Below are 15,326 nucleotides of genomic sequence, written 5' to 3'. Positions count from 1 at the left end.
AGGCATAGCGGTCAGTAGGTTTCCGGTATAGGGTGGTGTTTGTGACCATCGCTTATTAGCACCGTAGTGTCCATGAAGTGGGTCTCTTGTGTGGACTGCTGCTAAAAGGGAGGCCAGGCCTTGGCCATATCCCCTTCAAGGTTGCCAGCACTGCTGATCAACCACCCCCTTGCTCTCAGAAGCCCTGTCTACACTACAGCATTTTGGTGTTGCGATCCCTTAGCCACCTATAAAAGCACCTACAGCTTCTTACAGAGGTGATGTACAGCAAATACTTCGCACCATCACTGTGATTGCAGGCTAGACAGTGTCGTACACTGCAACATGGCCCTCTACACTATTGCAGTGCTGGTGTGAACAGGAAATGCAAGCATTGCAATTGCAGCAGCACAATTGGGCCTCTCGGTGTAATCTCACAGTGCTCCCACCGCACCACTCAGTGATGGCTCTGCCAGTTCAGAGCATGGCATCTGTCAGGATACTCATCTGCCCACTTCCTTGTGACATGTGCGGATCTTCAAGCAGGTCAGGGCCATCTGGAGCAGTAATCCAAACCTATACAAAATGTTAACCATACAGATGCGCATTTCACGCTTTCTCTAGAGAGCTGTGCGAGGCTCGTAGTCCTCACTCCTCGGCATTGCCAGTAATTGGGGAAGCCAGGTAGGAGCCAGCCTCCTACAGCCAATGCTGATGCTGAGGGGGGGATGAGGAGTCCAGACAGCCATTCTCATCCGTTGCACACAGCAGTGATTTGTAGACACCACCTCTAAGATAGATTTTAAGAAATCATTTGGAAGAGGATAAGGCGGTTCTCTGCAAATTTTGACAGGAAGTTTTGTAATCTCAGACCAGTACCTTAAGGAAATAACATAAGAGAATGTGCTCGTAGCCAAAATTTTCAAACCTGAATGCCTAAAATTAGGCTCCTAGATCTGTGTTCACCCACATAAGTATGAAACGGCCTGGCTTTCAGACATCCTGAGCATCTGCAAGTCCCACTGAAGGCAGCAGGAGCTGCAGGTGCAGAGCACTGTGGAGTCAGGCTATGTTTATTGGGGTATCTACAAGGGTTCCTCACTTCAGGCACCCATATTTGAAAACGTTGGGGCTGTGTCTTTAAGTTTGGCAAGACTTACCTAAGCAACTCAACCTGTGTTCCATTTGCTTCAGCAATATGTATTGGTAAATAATTCAGCTCTTGAGTTTAAAATTATTCCTACAATATATTTAAATAATGTCTGGCGTTTTACCAATTAAAGGAACTCAAGATTTACTTTGTCTACTTTGTATTCTGAGCCCAAGTCATATTGCTTAGAACAGGAGAAAATTCAAGGCACTGATCACTGAATGAGATGGGAAAACAGTATTAGCAAATTACTATAAGTAGCACAGTAAATTAACTACCTAGAAGTTATTTGTCAAAGTTGTGATTTCCATGAACCTTTTTAAAGCTAAACAACTTCTATGAGCAAACACTAACAATTCTCACTAATTCAATATGTTTCACAGTTTGAGAGTGTTTGCCACTAGGAATCAGAAGAAGGTAATGCCACTTAATTATACTGCAAGATTTTTTTAAAAGTAATACTTTACCATTTTTGTAGAAAAATGTTTAATGATTGGAAAAGCAAATAAATCAATGTTTAAAGACCCATTATTTCACTGATAAAGGCAAAAATCAACCCTGTTGCCACCATTGGCACCTATATGCTATGATGATGGATGAACACATTAGAACTGCACATCACTACAGACTTTTCAGTTCAGGGAACGTAAAAGGACATTGTCGAGATATAAATCACAGGCCAAAATTCTGCCCTGACATCACATCCCAAAGAAACTTCATTTGCAGTATTTTTTTTTTTTTAATCCTTGCATGTTACCAGTAACATCTTAGATTTTTTTTTTTTTTTAATGTATGGTTTACTGTTTGTATTTTTGCTCCCTTTGGACAGTGAAGCTAGAAAGGTGTGTTTCTAATAAATTTCACTTCTATTCTCATGCACTAGCATGGCGTAGCAATGTTTGGGTTGTGACTGCTGCAGGGAAATGTTAATTGAAAACATTTTTATTGGGAGAAAACATGCACAAAAGTTTCTATTGGTTTTTAAAATTTCTTTTTTATAAAACCTCAATGTTGAGTTAAAATTTTTTGACAATGTTTCTCTGAGAGAAACATGTTAACAAGGACCTTGGGGGAGAGAGAGACAGCCTCACTTCAGTCCCTGGAAAAATCATGGAGCAGGTCCTCAAGAAAACCATTCTGAAGCACTTGGAGGAGAGGAAGGTGATCAGGAACAGTCAACATGGATACACCAAGGGCAAGTCATGCCTGACAAATCTGACTGCCTTCTATGTTGAGATAACTAGCTCTGTGGATATGGGGAAAGCAATGGACGTGGTATATCTTGACTTTAGCAAAGCTTTTGTTACGGTCTCCCACAGAATTCTTGCCAGCAAGTTAAAAAAGTATGGATTGGATGAATGGAATATAAGGTGGATAAAAAGCTGGCTAGAATGTCAGGCCCAACGGGTAGTGATCAATGGCTTGATATCTAGTTGGCAGTTGGTATCAAGCCGAGTACCCCGGGGTTGGTCCTGGGGCTGGTTTTGTTCCACAGCTTTGTAAATGATCTGGATGATGGGATGGATTGCACCCTCAGCAAATTCACAGATGCCACTAAGCTGGGGGGAGAGGTAGATACATTGGAGGGTAGGGATAGGGTCCAGACAAATGGGAGGATTGCATCAAAAGAAATCTGATGAGGTTCAACAAGGACAAGTGCAGAGTCCTGCACTTAGGACGGAAGAATCCCATGCACCACTACAGGCTGGGGACCGACTGGCTAAGCAGCAGTTCTGCAGAAAAGGACCTGCGGATTACAGTGGATGGGAAACTGGATATGAGTCAACAGTGTGCCCTTGTTGCCAAGAAGGCTAATGGCATATTGGGCTGCATTAGTAGGAGCATTGCCAGCAGATTAAGGGAAGTGATTGTTCCTCTCTATTCGGCACTGGTGAAGCCACATCTGGAGTGTTACGTCCAGTTTTGGGCCCCCCACTACAGAAAGGATGTGGATAAATTGGAGAGAGTCCAGTGGAGGGCAATGAAAATGATCAGGGGGCTGGGGCACATGACTTACAAAGAGAGGCTGAGGGAACTGGGATTGTTTAGTCTGCAGAAGAGAAGAGTAAGGGGGGGATTTGATAGCAGCCTTCAACTACCTGAAGGGGGGGTTCCAAAGAGGATGGAGCTTAGCTGTTCTCTGTGGTGGCAGATGACAGAACAAGGAGTAATGGTCTCAAGTTGCAGTGGGGGAGGTCTATGTTGGATATTAGGAAACCCTATTTCACTAGGAGGGTGGTGAAGCACTGGAATGGGTAACCTAGGGAGGTGGTGGAATCTCTATCCTTAGAGGTTTGTAAGGCTTGTCTTGACAAAGCGCTGGCTGGGATGATTTAGTTGGTGTTGGTCCTGCTTTGAGCAAGGGGTTGGACTAGATGACCTCCTGAGGTCTCTTCCAACCCTAATCTTCTATGGTTCTATGATCCCACAAGCCCCTCTTAAGCCTTCCCTTCCCTTCACAAATTCTACCCACCCTACTTCCTGTGAATCACACATTACGGCCTTGACCATATTCCACTGAGTTATTTGCTAATGTCTCTGTGCAGGACTTTGACTGTTGCAGCACCCACAGAACGAAACCGTCATTTGTTACGTTTGTACTGCCCACATCTTGATCATAACTCATTTGTTTCTTTCATTAGGTGCAAAGTTCCCCATTAAATGGACTGCGCCAGAAGCAGCATTGTATGGAAGGTTCACAATAAAATCAGACGTATGGTCTTTTGGAATATTACTCACAGAGCTTGTAACAAAAGGGAGAGTGCCATATCCAGGTAAGAAAAGCAGTCGACAATACTAATCTAGGTCTCAATTTAGGAAGGTTCTTACGCGCATTCATAACTTTACTTGTAAGCAGTTCCATTGAATTCAGATGGGATTGTACTCGCATGCTTAAAGTTGCGCATATGCCTAAATATTTTCCTAATTTAGGGCCCTAATGTGTCCATGCCATTATAAGGGTGGTGTCTGGACAGTAAATCTAACCTACCTTCATTCTAATTTCTTTTTACTGATATCAATTAAATTGATCATTTGTTTCCAGCAAAATAATTAAGACAATGTAAAATACTGTATTTTAGCCCAAATAAGTCACAGTAGCATTTGCATTCAATTTTTTTTTAATATTAGTAGATAAGATACAGAATGGATTTATCCATTTATACATCAGTCTAGTTGTACTAGCTTTGATACCTGACGTTGCCAAAACTCTATTTAAATACTTCTAAATCTCAATCCTGGGTATAAAAAACGATGGAAGTGAAAAAAATTATTCATGCAACATGTAGGTACCAGTCCAGAGCAGGTTCACAAAAGATTTAAATCCTCTAGGGAGGGGAAAGTGAGGGCCTGTTACTTTCTTTGTTGAAACCCTGCTATGGAGTGATACTTACATTAGAGATGAGTGGACATGCTTGTGCACGTTTTCAGAAGGGACAGTTTCACTCTTAACAGCTTCTAAGGAGAGAGGTGTTCATGTGGCTTGGGGGGAAGGGAATGGTGGCAACAGTGCACTTCATGGAGAATACATTTCTTCTTTCCTTAACATTGTGAATGCAGTCTGTGAAATGAGAGAACTAGAATGTCTAGACCCTTTGTATTTTTCCTTAAGACTTGTCCAAATAGTTAAGCACTGGTAAAGGTTATTAGTGCGCAGGTTTTGTATGCTATAACAGACTGCTGGTAGGTTATAATTGAAAGGATGCTAAAACAGTTTGTGTGATGCTGTAGAGTCAATTTCTGTAATTATCAAAGCAGTCAAAGCAATATCAAATACTAGCTTCTGAAGAGAGTTAAGGATACAGTCTACAGACACTGCTGCTTATAGTCTTGGGGGTTGGAAAAAAGAAAACACCCTCAACTTGAAATGTGCTCCAAGAGATGATAGAATGTCTGTGGATCGTTTTCCCAGGCGTAAACCTACAGGTCTGCATGTAGAGAGATACCATGCCATTGAATACCTGGGGCAAAAGGGTTATTTTATCATCTTGTTTTGTTTGGGTAAAATGGGGCAGACACAACGTAGAGCAGAAAAGGGAAGACAGAGGAGGGGGAAATATTGTGGGTATGAATGGGAAGTACGGTATTCTCTCTCCCTCAGTCTGCAAATCAAGCACCCCGGTGCTCCATTTTGGGTGAGATGGAGGCGAAGCTGTGAGCCTCAGACACTGTGATGAAAAGGAGGCAGAGATTAAGGAGATGTCAAGGCTCACAATTAAACCTTACACCCCAGCCCTAGCAGTCCCTGCCAGCAGTAGCATGATTTCTTAACAGATGGGCTGCAATGTTCAGTTAATTTATTGGTGCTCTCTTTAACCCTTTATAAGACAGGGGCTTGAAGTAAGCAACTTCAACCGTATTAATCACTATTAGTACATGGGGGGGGGGGGGGGAATAAAAACTATATGGGCTGTGAGAGAACCAAAGCCAAAATGAATATCAACTTATTTTTAGTTCTTCTGTTTTTGCTTTACCTGGATTCCCCTTGGATCTTAATCTTCTCTTTCAGTTCAGAAGTAGGAGGCTACAATTCTTTGGCTGTTGTACGGCAGGATTATTGTTTAAAATGTTGCTTTTCAGGCAGGGCAGCCACACATTCCAGCTACACTGACCAAGCACCCATCCGTCTTGCCTGTCCTGCTTTCTGGTGTTAAAATTGCTATTAGTATGTGCATGCACGGAACGGCAGCATATGTACATGCTCTACTTGGAGAAGTATCTGCCACAGGGTCATCAAATCCTGTACGGAATTCCATCCGAGTGTGGCCTTTGGAAAATAGCAAAGCTCTGTTTACAAAGGCTAAGGGCCCAGTTGTGCAACCATGTCTCACGGCAAATAGTACCTATTACATATACGCAGGCGCACTCCCATGGATTTCAGCGGGACTGTTTGTGTCATAAGATACTGTTCAATGTGAGGAAGAGTCAGTCATTCGGCTGTTAGCTCAAAATATCCAAGCTGTTTCTGGAAAATATTAGCTAATGCCATGAGGATTATTCCTGCTTTAGGAAAAAAAATACATAGGAAACGATAACAAAAACCATTTTTAAAAACGGATAATTTTCTTCCCTCTTGAGGGTTTGAAAGTGTGGTGTTGCCTCTTTCTTGGCCTTTCCAGTGGTTGTCCCCCTTGGGGTGTGGCTAGGTAAGTATATTAGCTTGCGTATCTGAGTATAAAAGTAGCCTGATCCTTCACTCTTACGCTGGTTTTACCCTGGTGCAGCTCCACTGACTGCTCTGGAGTTACACTGGTTTTTACGCTGGTGTAACAGAGTGAAGAATGAGGCCCAGAGATGGGCCAGAGCTGGAAGTTTTACCCAGTCCACTTGTCAACTTTGCTGACTCAGCGTGAGCTTCATCTTCCAAAGACAACTCCTGCTTTTGTTTTTGTAAACAAGTTTGTAAAACTGAAACTTGGGCTTTTTGATGGGCCTCTTTAAAAATTGCCTCCAAATTGGCACCCTCATTCACACACCCAAAGTTGATAGCTACTCAGTTTTTGTGCTGAATGCTGTCTGCATATGCAGATGTCTCTGCCTATTAGAGGACATTTTCTTAAAATCTGACCCATAGCATAAGTAAGGGTATCAATGCCATCTGAGGGGTAGACAGACAGTTTTTCTTAGCTGTTGGCCGAATTTATTCTTATGTTGTACAGAGTTAAATGCAATTTAAACATGTCTCAAACTATTTAATATCACACATGGAAAAAAGATATCATATGAAGGATTACAACATCATGATACAATTTACTGTACTTCACCTTTAGCTAACAAATGCTACTTAGTGATTGTGGCATCACCTTTTACAGATAAATATACACGATTCTCTGACTAAGAACATTGGCTTTGAAGGATACAGTGGTTTGATCTGGTATTTGCCTTTCTCTTGCAGAGGTACTTCAATATATATTTTTGGTGTAGTAAACAAGGGAATGAGACACACGCGAACCAGATGTGCTTCTCTAGTTTGCTTGTTTTTTGAGCACCTAGAGAAAAAGAAATATTGATGCCAGGGTCTCGGGAGCTGGCTTCACAAATCTCTGCCACTGGGTTCAACACCCAGTTCAGTCTACAAACCTGCAGCACCTCGAATGAAGCAGAGAGGGATCCTTATTGTTTGTGTAGTGTCAGTAATAAGGTGGGTAATGTACAATATCCAAATTAAACTGTTCCTACCCTGATGATTTTAGGGTACGGCTGTTTCTTCACTGCAAAGAAGGTGCTTTTTCACTAACGTGCATTAGCTATCCTGCTGTAAAACCCTAGTGGAGACTAGGCACTATAGTCTTTACCATTAGGTAGCTAGGCAAGGTCAGCACTTTTCCTCACATCTCTGGTTGACCTCACCTACTGTCCCTCACAGTAGTACTCAAGTGCCTTGTTTCCACAAGGTTTTACAGCAGGGAGCTTATGTGTGTTAGTTATCCCATGGTAGTGAAGACCTAGCCTTAGACTAAAATTGTCAAGGTAAGGACAGTTTTACTTTGTTATTGTACAAGTACCAAGCGCATTGATGCTAAACAAGTAGTGAGATACAGTCTTAAAGATGCAAAAGGTATTGTGAGAAATTAGCTGTGAGGTTGATTTTGAGGTTTGATTGTGTTACAGCTATACATATAACTCACTTTTTATGGGTAGCCCAGAAGAAACGTTTGGGGAGGAATGTGAAGGCGGAGAGGGTGGTTGTATGGCAAACTAGGACAGGGAAGTAATTCATGCAGAGGAGGCAGCATGGCTGTATACTGCAGGAATTGGGAAAATTTTTATCCAAGGGAGATATCCTTTGGATCATCATAGTAAGAGCTCCGTAGGAAGAGAAATCTAAATTAACCTGTGGAAAAGATATGACAAATCATGGGTGTCCTGAAATATCCCAGTTTAATTTAGAGTGTGATTATGTGCTGTGCCTTTAAAAGATGCAGCACAAAACTCGGCCCAGGGAAAAGGAGTAGGGGAGTAAACTAGCATAAAGCCATCACTGCACACTCCTGATTTAGGGCTAAGGAGGCCGCTGCTGAAATTTAGACAGCCCTTTGGGGCTAAGGTCCAGAAACCTGTTCCCTGAGTGCTGTCCACAATCTCTGTAGCACGCGTGCCCCTCCCCCTCAACTCTGCCTTCTGCTCCAGAGCTGACAAGGGAGTCCTCGGAAGACAGCCTGCAGCACTCTTCCTCAGTTTGGGCACGTCTTCACTGGCAACATGAAAGCCTGCTGTGGCTGCACTTTAACGTGGCTTGTGTAGTCACAGCAGAGCTCTGGGAGAGAGCTCTCCCCGTGCTCCAAAAAACCCACCCCTACGTCAGGCCTAGCTGCCAGCGCTGGTGCACTGTCTACGCTGCCACTTTACAGCGCGGAAACTTGCAGCACTCAGGGTATTTTTCCACACCCCTGAGCGAGAAAGTTGCAGCGCTGTAAAGTGCCAGTGTAAACAAGCCCTTTGTTTGCTAGTGGGACTTCTCCACAAGCCAGAACTGAGTTCCCATTTATGACACTCCGTCCCTTTCCTCCAAAATAAAGGAGAGTGATCGGGAGTGAGAAACTCTGTCAGAGCTTTTCTAGGTAAACCAGGTAGAAGAGCTTCTCTGTGTCTGATCTGTATAGCTTTGGGCAGCAGATTTGTATAGCTTCCCAGCAGCATTAGTGATTCACATGCAAATCTCTAATAACCTGAGACAGGAAAGAGATGTGTTGTCTTCAAATGGCAACATCCTTCACCAATAAAGCAATGTGTTTTCTTACGCCTTTGGTGGAATCAGGAGCTAATAGAAAAAGTGCCTTTTAGAACTTAAGTGCAAATATTTTCCCTGGCCCAAATGCTAGTTCTAGAAAAAGTTTGAATGCAGCTGAAATCCAGGACAGTGAAATTTCTGCTGCCTAAAATAGGATGTTATTGAGCAGTTTATTTCCCAGACATATGTTTTGTAGGAGAGAACTTTTAAAGGGTTTGGAAACCTACAGATACAACTGACTGTATGTGTTTGTTTAAGTAAATGAAAAGGTTGGATTTTTTTTAGACGAGAAGTGAACTGTACAAACCGTTTAAATATTCTGCTTTGTTAGAAATGGAAATACAACAGCCTTGTGCTAATGTAGGAGAAACAGTGAAACTGGCATATCTAGATTCACTTATCCTACTAAAAAGTTTGTAGGAAAGTAAACAAACAGCATAAGAAGTACAAAATAAACATAATGATTTAAGTGATTTCAATAAATCAAATATCTGACTAGTAATACAGATGGATTCAAAGATAATTTTTTTTTATCTTGGCACTGTCCCTTTTAAATTGATAGTTTATTTCATTTAAAACAGAGTAAAGTTTATTGGATAAGTATGGATTCTGTAGCTATTGGCAGAGATATGAATTTCCGAAATGAATGCCAGGGGTAGCTTGATGGAGTCTCAGACTTTGCAAGATGAATTCTTCTGGATAATAGTAGGATGACAAGCAATAGCCAGATTCATTGTTTTATAGTTGGATTTTCTGGGGTGGAGGGAGAATGTCAATATGTTTCCAGTTAGCACAGTACATGGAATTTGTTAATCTTTCCCACGTGTTTTTAAAAAAAAAAAAAAAAAAGAGGTTGAGAACGGTTTCTCCTTCTCCTCCCTCACGCTCTCCTTAGGCTTTTCCTTACAGCATATAGTCTACTATCAAGTTTCACCATGTACTGGCCTGCACAAAGTAATACACTGGATAAAAATACTGAACGAATATCGCAGAATAACAAAATGCTAATTAATTCACATTTGGGAGGAAAGTTTGTGGTGATGGTGCTGCTGCTATCTGTGTTGTACTTGCCTCGCACGGAAAGGGAGCCAGCCAGCATAAAAATTCTAGAATGTAAACAAACAATATTTTTACCTATGTTACTAATAACAACTTATTTATTCAAGGTTGAAAGAATTATAATTTAGCCTGTGAGGGACAAGAAGCACTGAAGAGATTTTTACACCAAAATGTGAGGTGACTTGACCCAGCTGATTCAAAGATGAGAGTTTGAAAAATTAGAGGCATTTGTAATTGAAAACACAAAACCTTGTCATCCAGCTTCTGTATTTCCCAGGGCATACCACCTTTTACGTGCCTGTCTTTTCAGTTGTAATCTCTTTGGGGCAAGAGCTGTCTTTATGCTTTTGGGTATTATATACATTGTACATTGGTAGCATGAAACAAATTCTTACGGACATTTTGCCTGCATGACAGATTTTCAGTGCTCTGATAGTGTGTCTCAAAAAAGAGTGAGACCTAGAAACATCACCTTTGGTTTCTGGTGAAGGGGCTTGCAGAGCACTGATGGGATGTATTTTGGAAGTTACATGTTGACAAATGAGGCCCATCTGGATGTCCATTTGGTATGTAGCAGACTTTTAAGATATGCCAAAGGTCCGGCTGGTCTAGTGTGCTTAGAGTCTGAGATACCTACAGAGTTTCTCAGCAGAACCCACAGGGTTAAGGATACTAAGTCAGCAGGTATAGCTTGGCAGAAAACTTGTTACAGTACTAGCAAGCTGGAATCCAAGCTGCCATTTAAGGTGTAATTAATGTATATATTTTCTGGTAAATACTTCCATATGGCAGGGGTACTGGAATTTTTCCTTTAAATTATTAAAAAACCAAGAAAAATGTCAAAGAATTTAGTTAAGCTGAAGTGAAAGTTGCTAATATGTTTCAGTTACTTAGGGTGAAAAAAATTCAACTGAACGATCTGTTACTGGGAGGGAAAAATGGAAAGCCAAGGCACAGATAAGGAAGGCAGATGTCTGGCAGTGGAACGCATAGTGGGGAGTATATCTCGCAGCACGAGGAGCAGGATCATGGAGGAGCTGTGTCTCTGCAGGGAGGGTTGGTCTTCTTGTGAGCAGGGCTGTTTTGTTTATATTTTAGCCATCTCCTCATTCAGAACAAACTTGTTCTCTTTTGATAGGAAGTAATAGAAGGAACATTAGAGTGTGTTCGAAACTATGCTGGCACTAAACCAAATTCTTAAAATGGCACTCCCATATGTAACATTTACAGTTTTCTGTCAAACCAAATTCTGCAGTTAATATCAAGTAGCACAGGATGAACAAAGTCAGATGCAGAACAAGGGACCATAGGTCACCAATAACAAACTTCTGTATAAATATTAGAGATGCTGTCAGTGATATCTGATAGTCTAAAAGCAGTGTCATTTGTATTCTTATTGAAATCTGCCCATCACATTCCCAGCAAGTACTGAAATATTTTTTTAAAATTCAGCAAGCTCAAATTGAGCCTTTTTAAAAGTTAGTTTTTCATATTTTAAAAAAACTTTTAGGATTGTGATGTGGGGGGGGGAAGCTCTGTATACGAAAAGGCTGTAATAACTCTAAACAAACCTTTTCACAGACAATTGCACAGCTATCTATTGACACATCGCCACAGTCTTCCCTTTGTTACACTCATGACAACTCATTTGAAGTCAGTGGAGTGGATATAGGGGTATTCCTGAGAGCACTGTTTTACTGATCTGTGGTTTAGATGAGTTCATTGCTTAGGAAGAAAATGGATCCAGTTTATACTGGAGTGGTTGTAAAGCTGGAACTGTTTGTGTTTGTGTGTTTCAAAAAGGACTGATTAAGCTTGAGAAAAGTGTATGTATTGTACAGGGAGAAGTCTATGTATTTTAACAGAGACCATTTCACATTGCCTCTTTGTAGGTATGAATAACCGTGAAGTCTTGGAACAGGTAGAACGTGGTTATAGGATGCCGTGTCCTCAGGACTGTCCCATCTCCCTGCATGAGCTTATGATCCACTGCTGGAAAAAAGACCCAGAGGAACGTCCAACTTTTGAATATTTGCAGGGTTTCCTTGAAGACTACTTTACTGCGACAGAACCCCAGTACCAGCCTGGTGACAACCTGTAAATTCCTGGTCTACACAGACTGTCATTATCAGGTGTCCCTCCCCCCCCCCCCACCTCATTAGCTTCCAACTCAGTGACCCGCTTCGCCAAAGTGCAGCATCTTCCAGCACCAGAATGCACATGAGTCTGAAGTTGAGAACTTCTACAGAACTTGTCCATGACCACTTGTCCTAATAATCTGAATGTCCTCTATGACAAGGAGAAAAACACTTGTTTTTTCTTAATCAGAGACTCAGAAACTGCATTGTATTGATGTTATGTAAACTGCAAAACCTCTGTTCAGTGTAAATAGTAACTTAGTGCCAATAACTGATCTTAGTGCTTTCCTTTTTAAAAAATGCGAAACCTATGTGATTTTAACTAGTCTTCTCCCAATTCAACTCAAAGTATTATTTTCCAAAAGTGGCCTCTTTGTCTAAAACATTTTTTTTCATGTTTTAACAAAAAAAAATCAGGACAGGCGTTTGTTTTTTGCTTTTTTTATATATAATATATATATATAATATATATACATACCTGTACATACAGTATATGGGTTCTGTTGCAGAGGAAACTCATTTCAGATTGAATGAGCCATGCTGATGCAGTAGTACCCTGAACATGATAATTTTACTGCAAACTTGTAAACACTGGTGAGATTCTGAAAGCCAGTGATCTAATTTTTGGCATTTGCCAAGCATGAATTTTTCAATTGGATTGCACTTTTTGTTTATGACTATGTACCTGTAGATGGTTGTAACTTTGCTCTTTCAGGAATCATGTGCTGTATTTACAGTAATGTTTCCAATCTTTGACAAGCGTGTTATGATTTGTTCTTCAAGTTAAATGAACATATTTAAGAAAAACCACACCGTCACCTTTTGAACTGGAAGATTGAAACTGCAAGTTCTTGTATCAAAACATGTATACTGAAATGTTTCAAAAACTTTTATTTAATAAACATTGTAACCACATTCAAATGATCTTAAAACCATAGCATTTTAGTGATGTCCACCTACTAAACTGTTTATCATGCAACTAGGATTTTCTGTTTTATGTGTAACATTGCCCATTGTAAAATAACTGTGTTAAATGTCCTGTACTGCTAATGAAATTACTTTCTACATGTCTGCGAGTTCTCCAGTGGAATTACTATGCACTTCTTTACATTTCATGGGAAATGCACAGAAGAAAGTATTACTTTTTCAGCTGTCTGTTTGTACCAGCCTTGAATGACTTACATTTAACCAAAAACCAATTCCTTTCTATTTCTATTGAGTTTTTAATACTGAGTTGCAAATTTTAAAGTCTTAATTACATTTTGTTATGATTTATTTGCAAGTTTACATTTTAAAACTGTTTAACTTTCTTAATTTAGTAATTAAAAGAGAGCATTTTACCTTTGGATATTTGTTCTTTTGTTTAAGTCATGGAGAGAAGAAGGGGAAAATACCATTTTGGCATCAACCTTAATAGGGGGTGTACTTGGCCATTTGTTTGTTGGTATCATTGTCCAAATTACGAAGTTAATAAGATTCAAAACAGCTGGAGTTCAATGTCAAGGATGGGTGAACATGTAGAGTATTTCACAGTTCTGTGTTTGGAAGAGCTATTTATTCTAGAATAGCTCTCTTGATTTCATCGTTAATATTTGGGCAACTAAGTGTCACAGGAAACGATTGTTTTATGCATAGACAAATTGATCAACTTTAGTCTTATTACTGCGTAAGAATGTTGAAACCATGTTTAGTCAAGTAATACGTTCTGATGGTCGAAATGCAATTTTTATTGTTTAATATTTTATCTTTCTTAGGTTGTATAGTCATATTCTGAATATTCACATATTAACTTAATAGGCCTTCTTTCAATTACTAAGCTAGTAAAGCAATAATCTGGTGAAATACAGGGAATGAGTTGTTCAGTGTTTGCAATATTGATCATTGACTGACAGGTTTCTTTCAAAGAAGCAGCTCGCAAATCTAGCCTTTATTGGTATATAAAACTGTACAGCAGTGCAGCTTTCTATCAAACAAGCTAATGTTCTGTGAAAAAAAATCACTCAAAACTTTGGCTATGATTGCCACAAAAGCTGTAGCACTATTAATTGAATGTGTATTGTGCATGCGATACTGCTAGCCTTCGAGCGATTGGTGACAGAATATTTTTAGGACTGTTTAACCAGTCTCATCATAGAAATCTGCCCAAATGAGTTATGTTCATCTTTCTCCCTCAGTCACCACCACCCTTAAAACAAAACCTACAGAGATGAGATCTTTAAAGTAAGGTTTAAAAATTATCTTGATATGCCAGCCAAAGCACAATGCGTTCTGATAAGCTGATTGCTGACACAGCCAGATCCTAAACAGTGCTCCCCAATTAACACACTTAAGTACAACTCAGCATTTTCCTGTTTGTTTCCTTTCTTTTTAAGAACCTGGTTCTGGTAGCTGTGGTACCGCCATACATGCACACAGGATGGGATTCATGCACTGGGAATGGCTGGGATTTTGTATGCATTTCCAGTTGGAAACAAATGTGTTTATTTGTTGTTGTTGTTTTAATTTTTTAACTTTTGGGTTTGTCGCTTGGGCCACTTGCCAAGCCATGAGCACCATGTTGGACTCTGCTACATTGCTGCCCTGGGATAGTCTGCATGTAACTTGTATGCAGACTGTTGCAGTTGCTGATTGACAAATTCAGACCGTTTCCTCTGGTAGCTAATTCTGCTTCTACTTGTTAGTACTAAAACAAAACAAATCTCTCCTATCTCCCTGAAACAAAGCAAGTATTAGCAATGTATTTAAACAAGCTGATGGCATGTATGTTACAAATTAATAAAAATCCATTAGTAGGCACTGACCGACACAGAACTGTTCTGAAACTTCTGTAAAGGAACACCATCAAATTTTTAAAAATCACACTTTTTCACAAATCAGTGTTTTAAAATCTGCAGGATCAGCTAGCCCGTATCCAAGAGTATTAAAAGAATTGGCCAAGGAAGTTTCTGAACCATTAATGCTGATTTTTAGCAAATCTTGAAACATTAGGAAAGTTCTAGAGTACAGCAAAAAAAAGACAATGTGCCCATATTTCGAAAGGATAATTGGGATGACCTGGATAACTATATAATCTGTTTAGCATGACATCAAACCAGGGCAAAATCATGCAAAGGCTGTTATGGGATACAATCAATACAGAATTTAAGGATGCTAACATGATTAATGCCAATAAACATGATTTTGTGGGAAATAGGTATTGTCAAACAAACTTTTTGCTGTGTTTTGATGAAATCGTAAGTTTGGTTGATAAAGGTGTTGACATAAGATACTT

At 40.2% G+C, this 15,326-nt stretch overlaps 1 protein-coding gene across 11 annotated transcripts in view; it reads left to right on the top strand.

Moving 5' to 3' along the window:
- The window catches only part of FYN (FYN proto-oncogene, Src family tyrosine kinase), a 188,273-nt gene extending 174,872 nt beyond the window's left edge, over positions 1 to 13,401 (top strand). For all 11 annotated transcript variants that reach the window (XM_037894654.2, XM_037894653.2, XM_037894651.2 and 8 more), the window contains 2 exons: positions 3,772 to 3,903; positions 11,810 to 13,401. In XM_037894654.2, the coding sequence (XP_037750582.1) occupies positions 3,772 to 3,903; positions 11,810 to 12,018 (341 nt within the window). In that variant the 3' untranslated portion in view covers positions 12,019 to 13,401. The remainder of the gene's footprint in view (positions 1 to 3,771; positions 3,904 to 11,809) is intronic.
- The last annotated feature ends 1,925 nt before the right edge of the window (positions 13,402 to 15,326 follow it).

The sequence above is a fragment of the Chelonia mydas genome, chromosome 3, assembly GCF_015237465.2.
Source record: "Chelonia mydas isolate rCheMyd1 chromosome 3, rCheMyd1.pri.v2, whole genome shotgun sequence".
NCBI lineage: Eukaryota > Metazoa > Chordata > Testudines > Cheloniidae > Chelonia > Chelonia mydas.
This window is presented reverse-complemented; position numbering and strand designations above follow the sequence as displayed.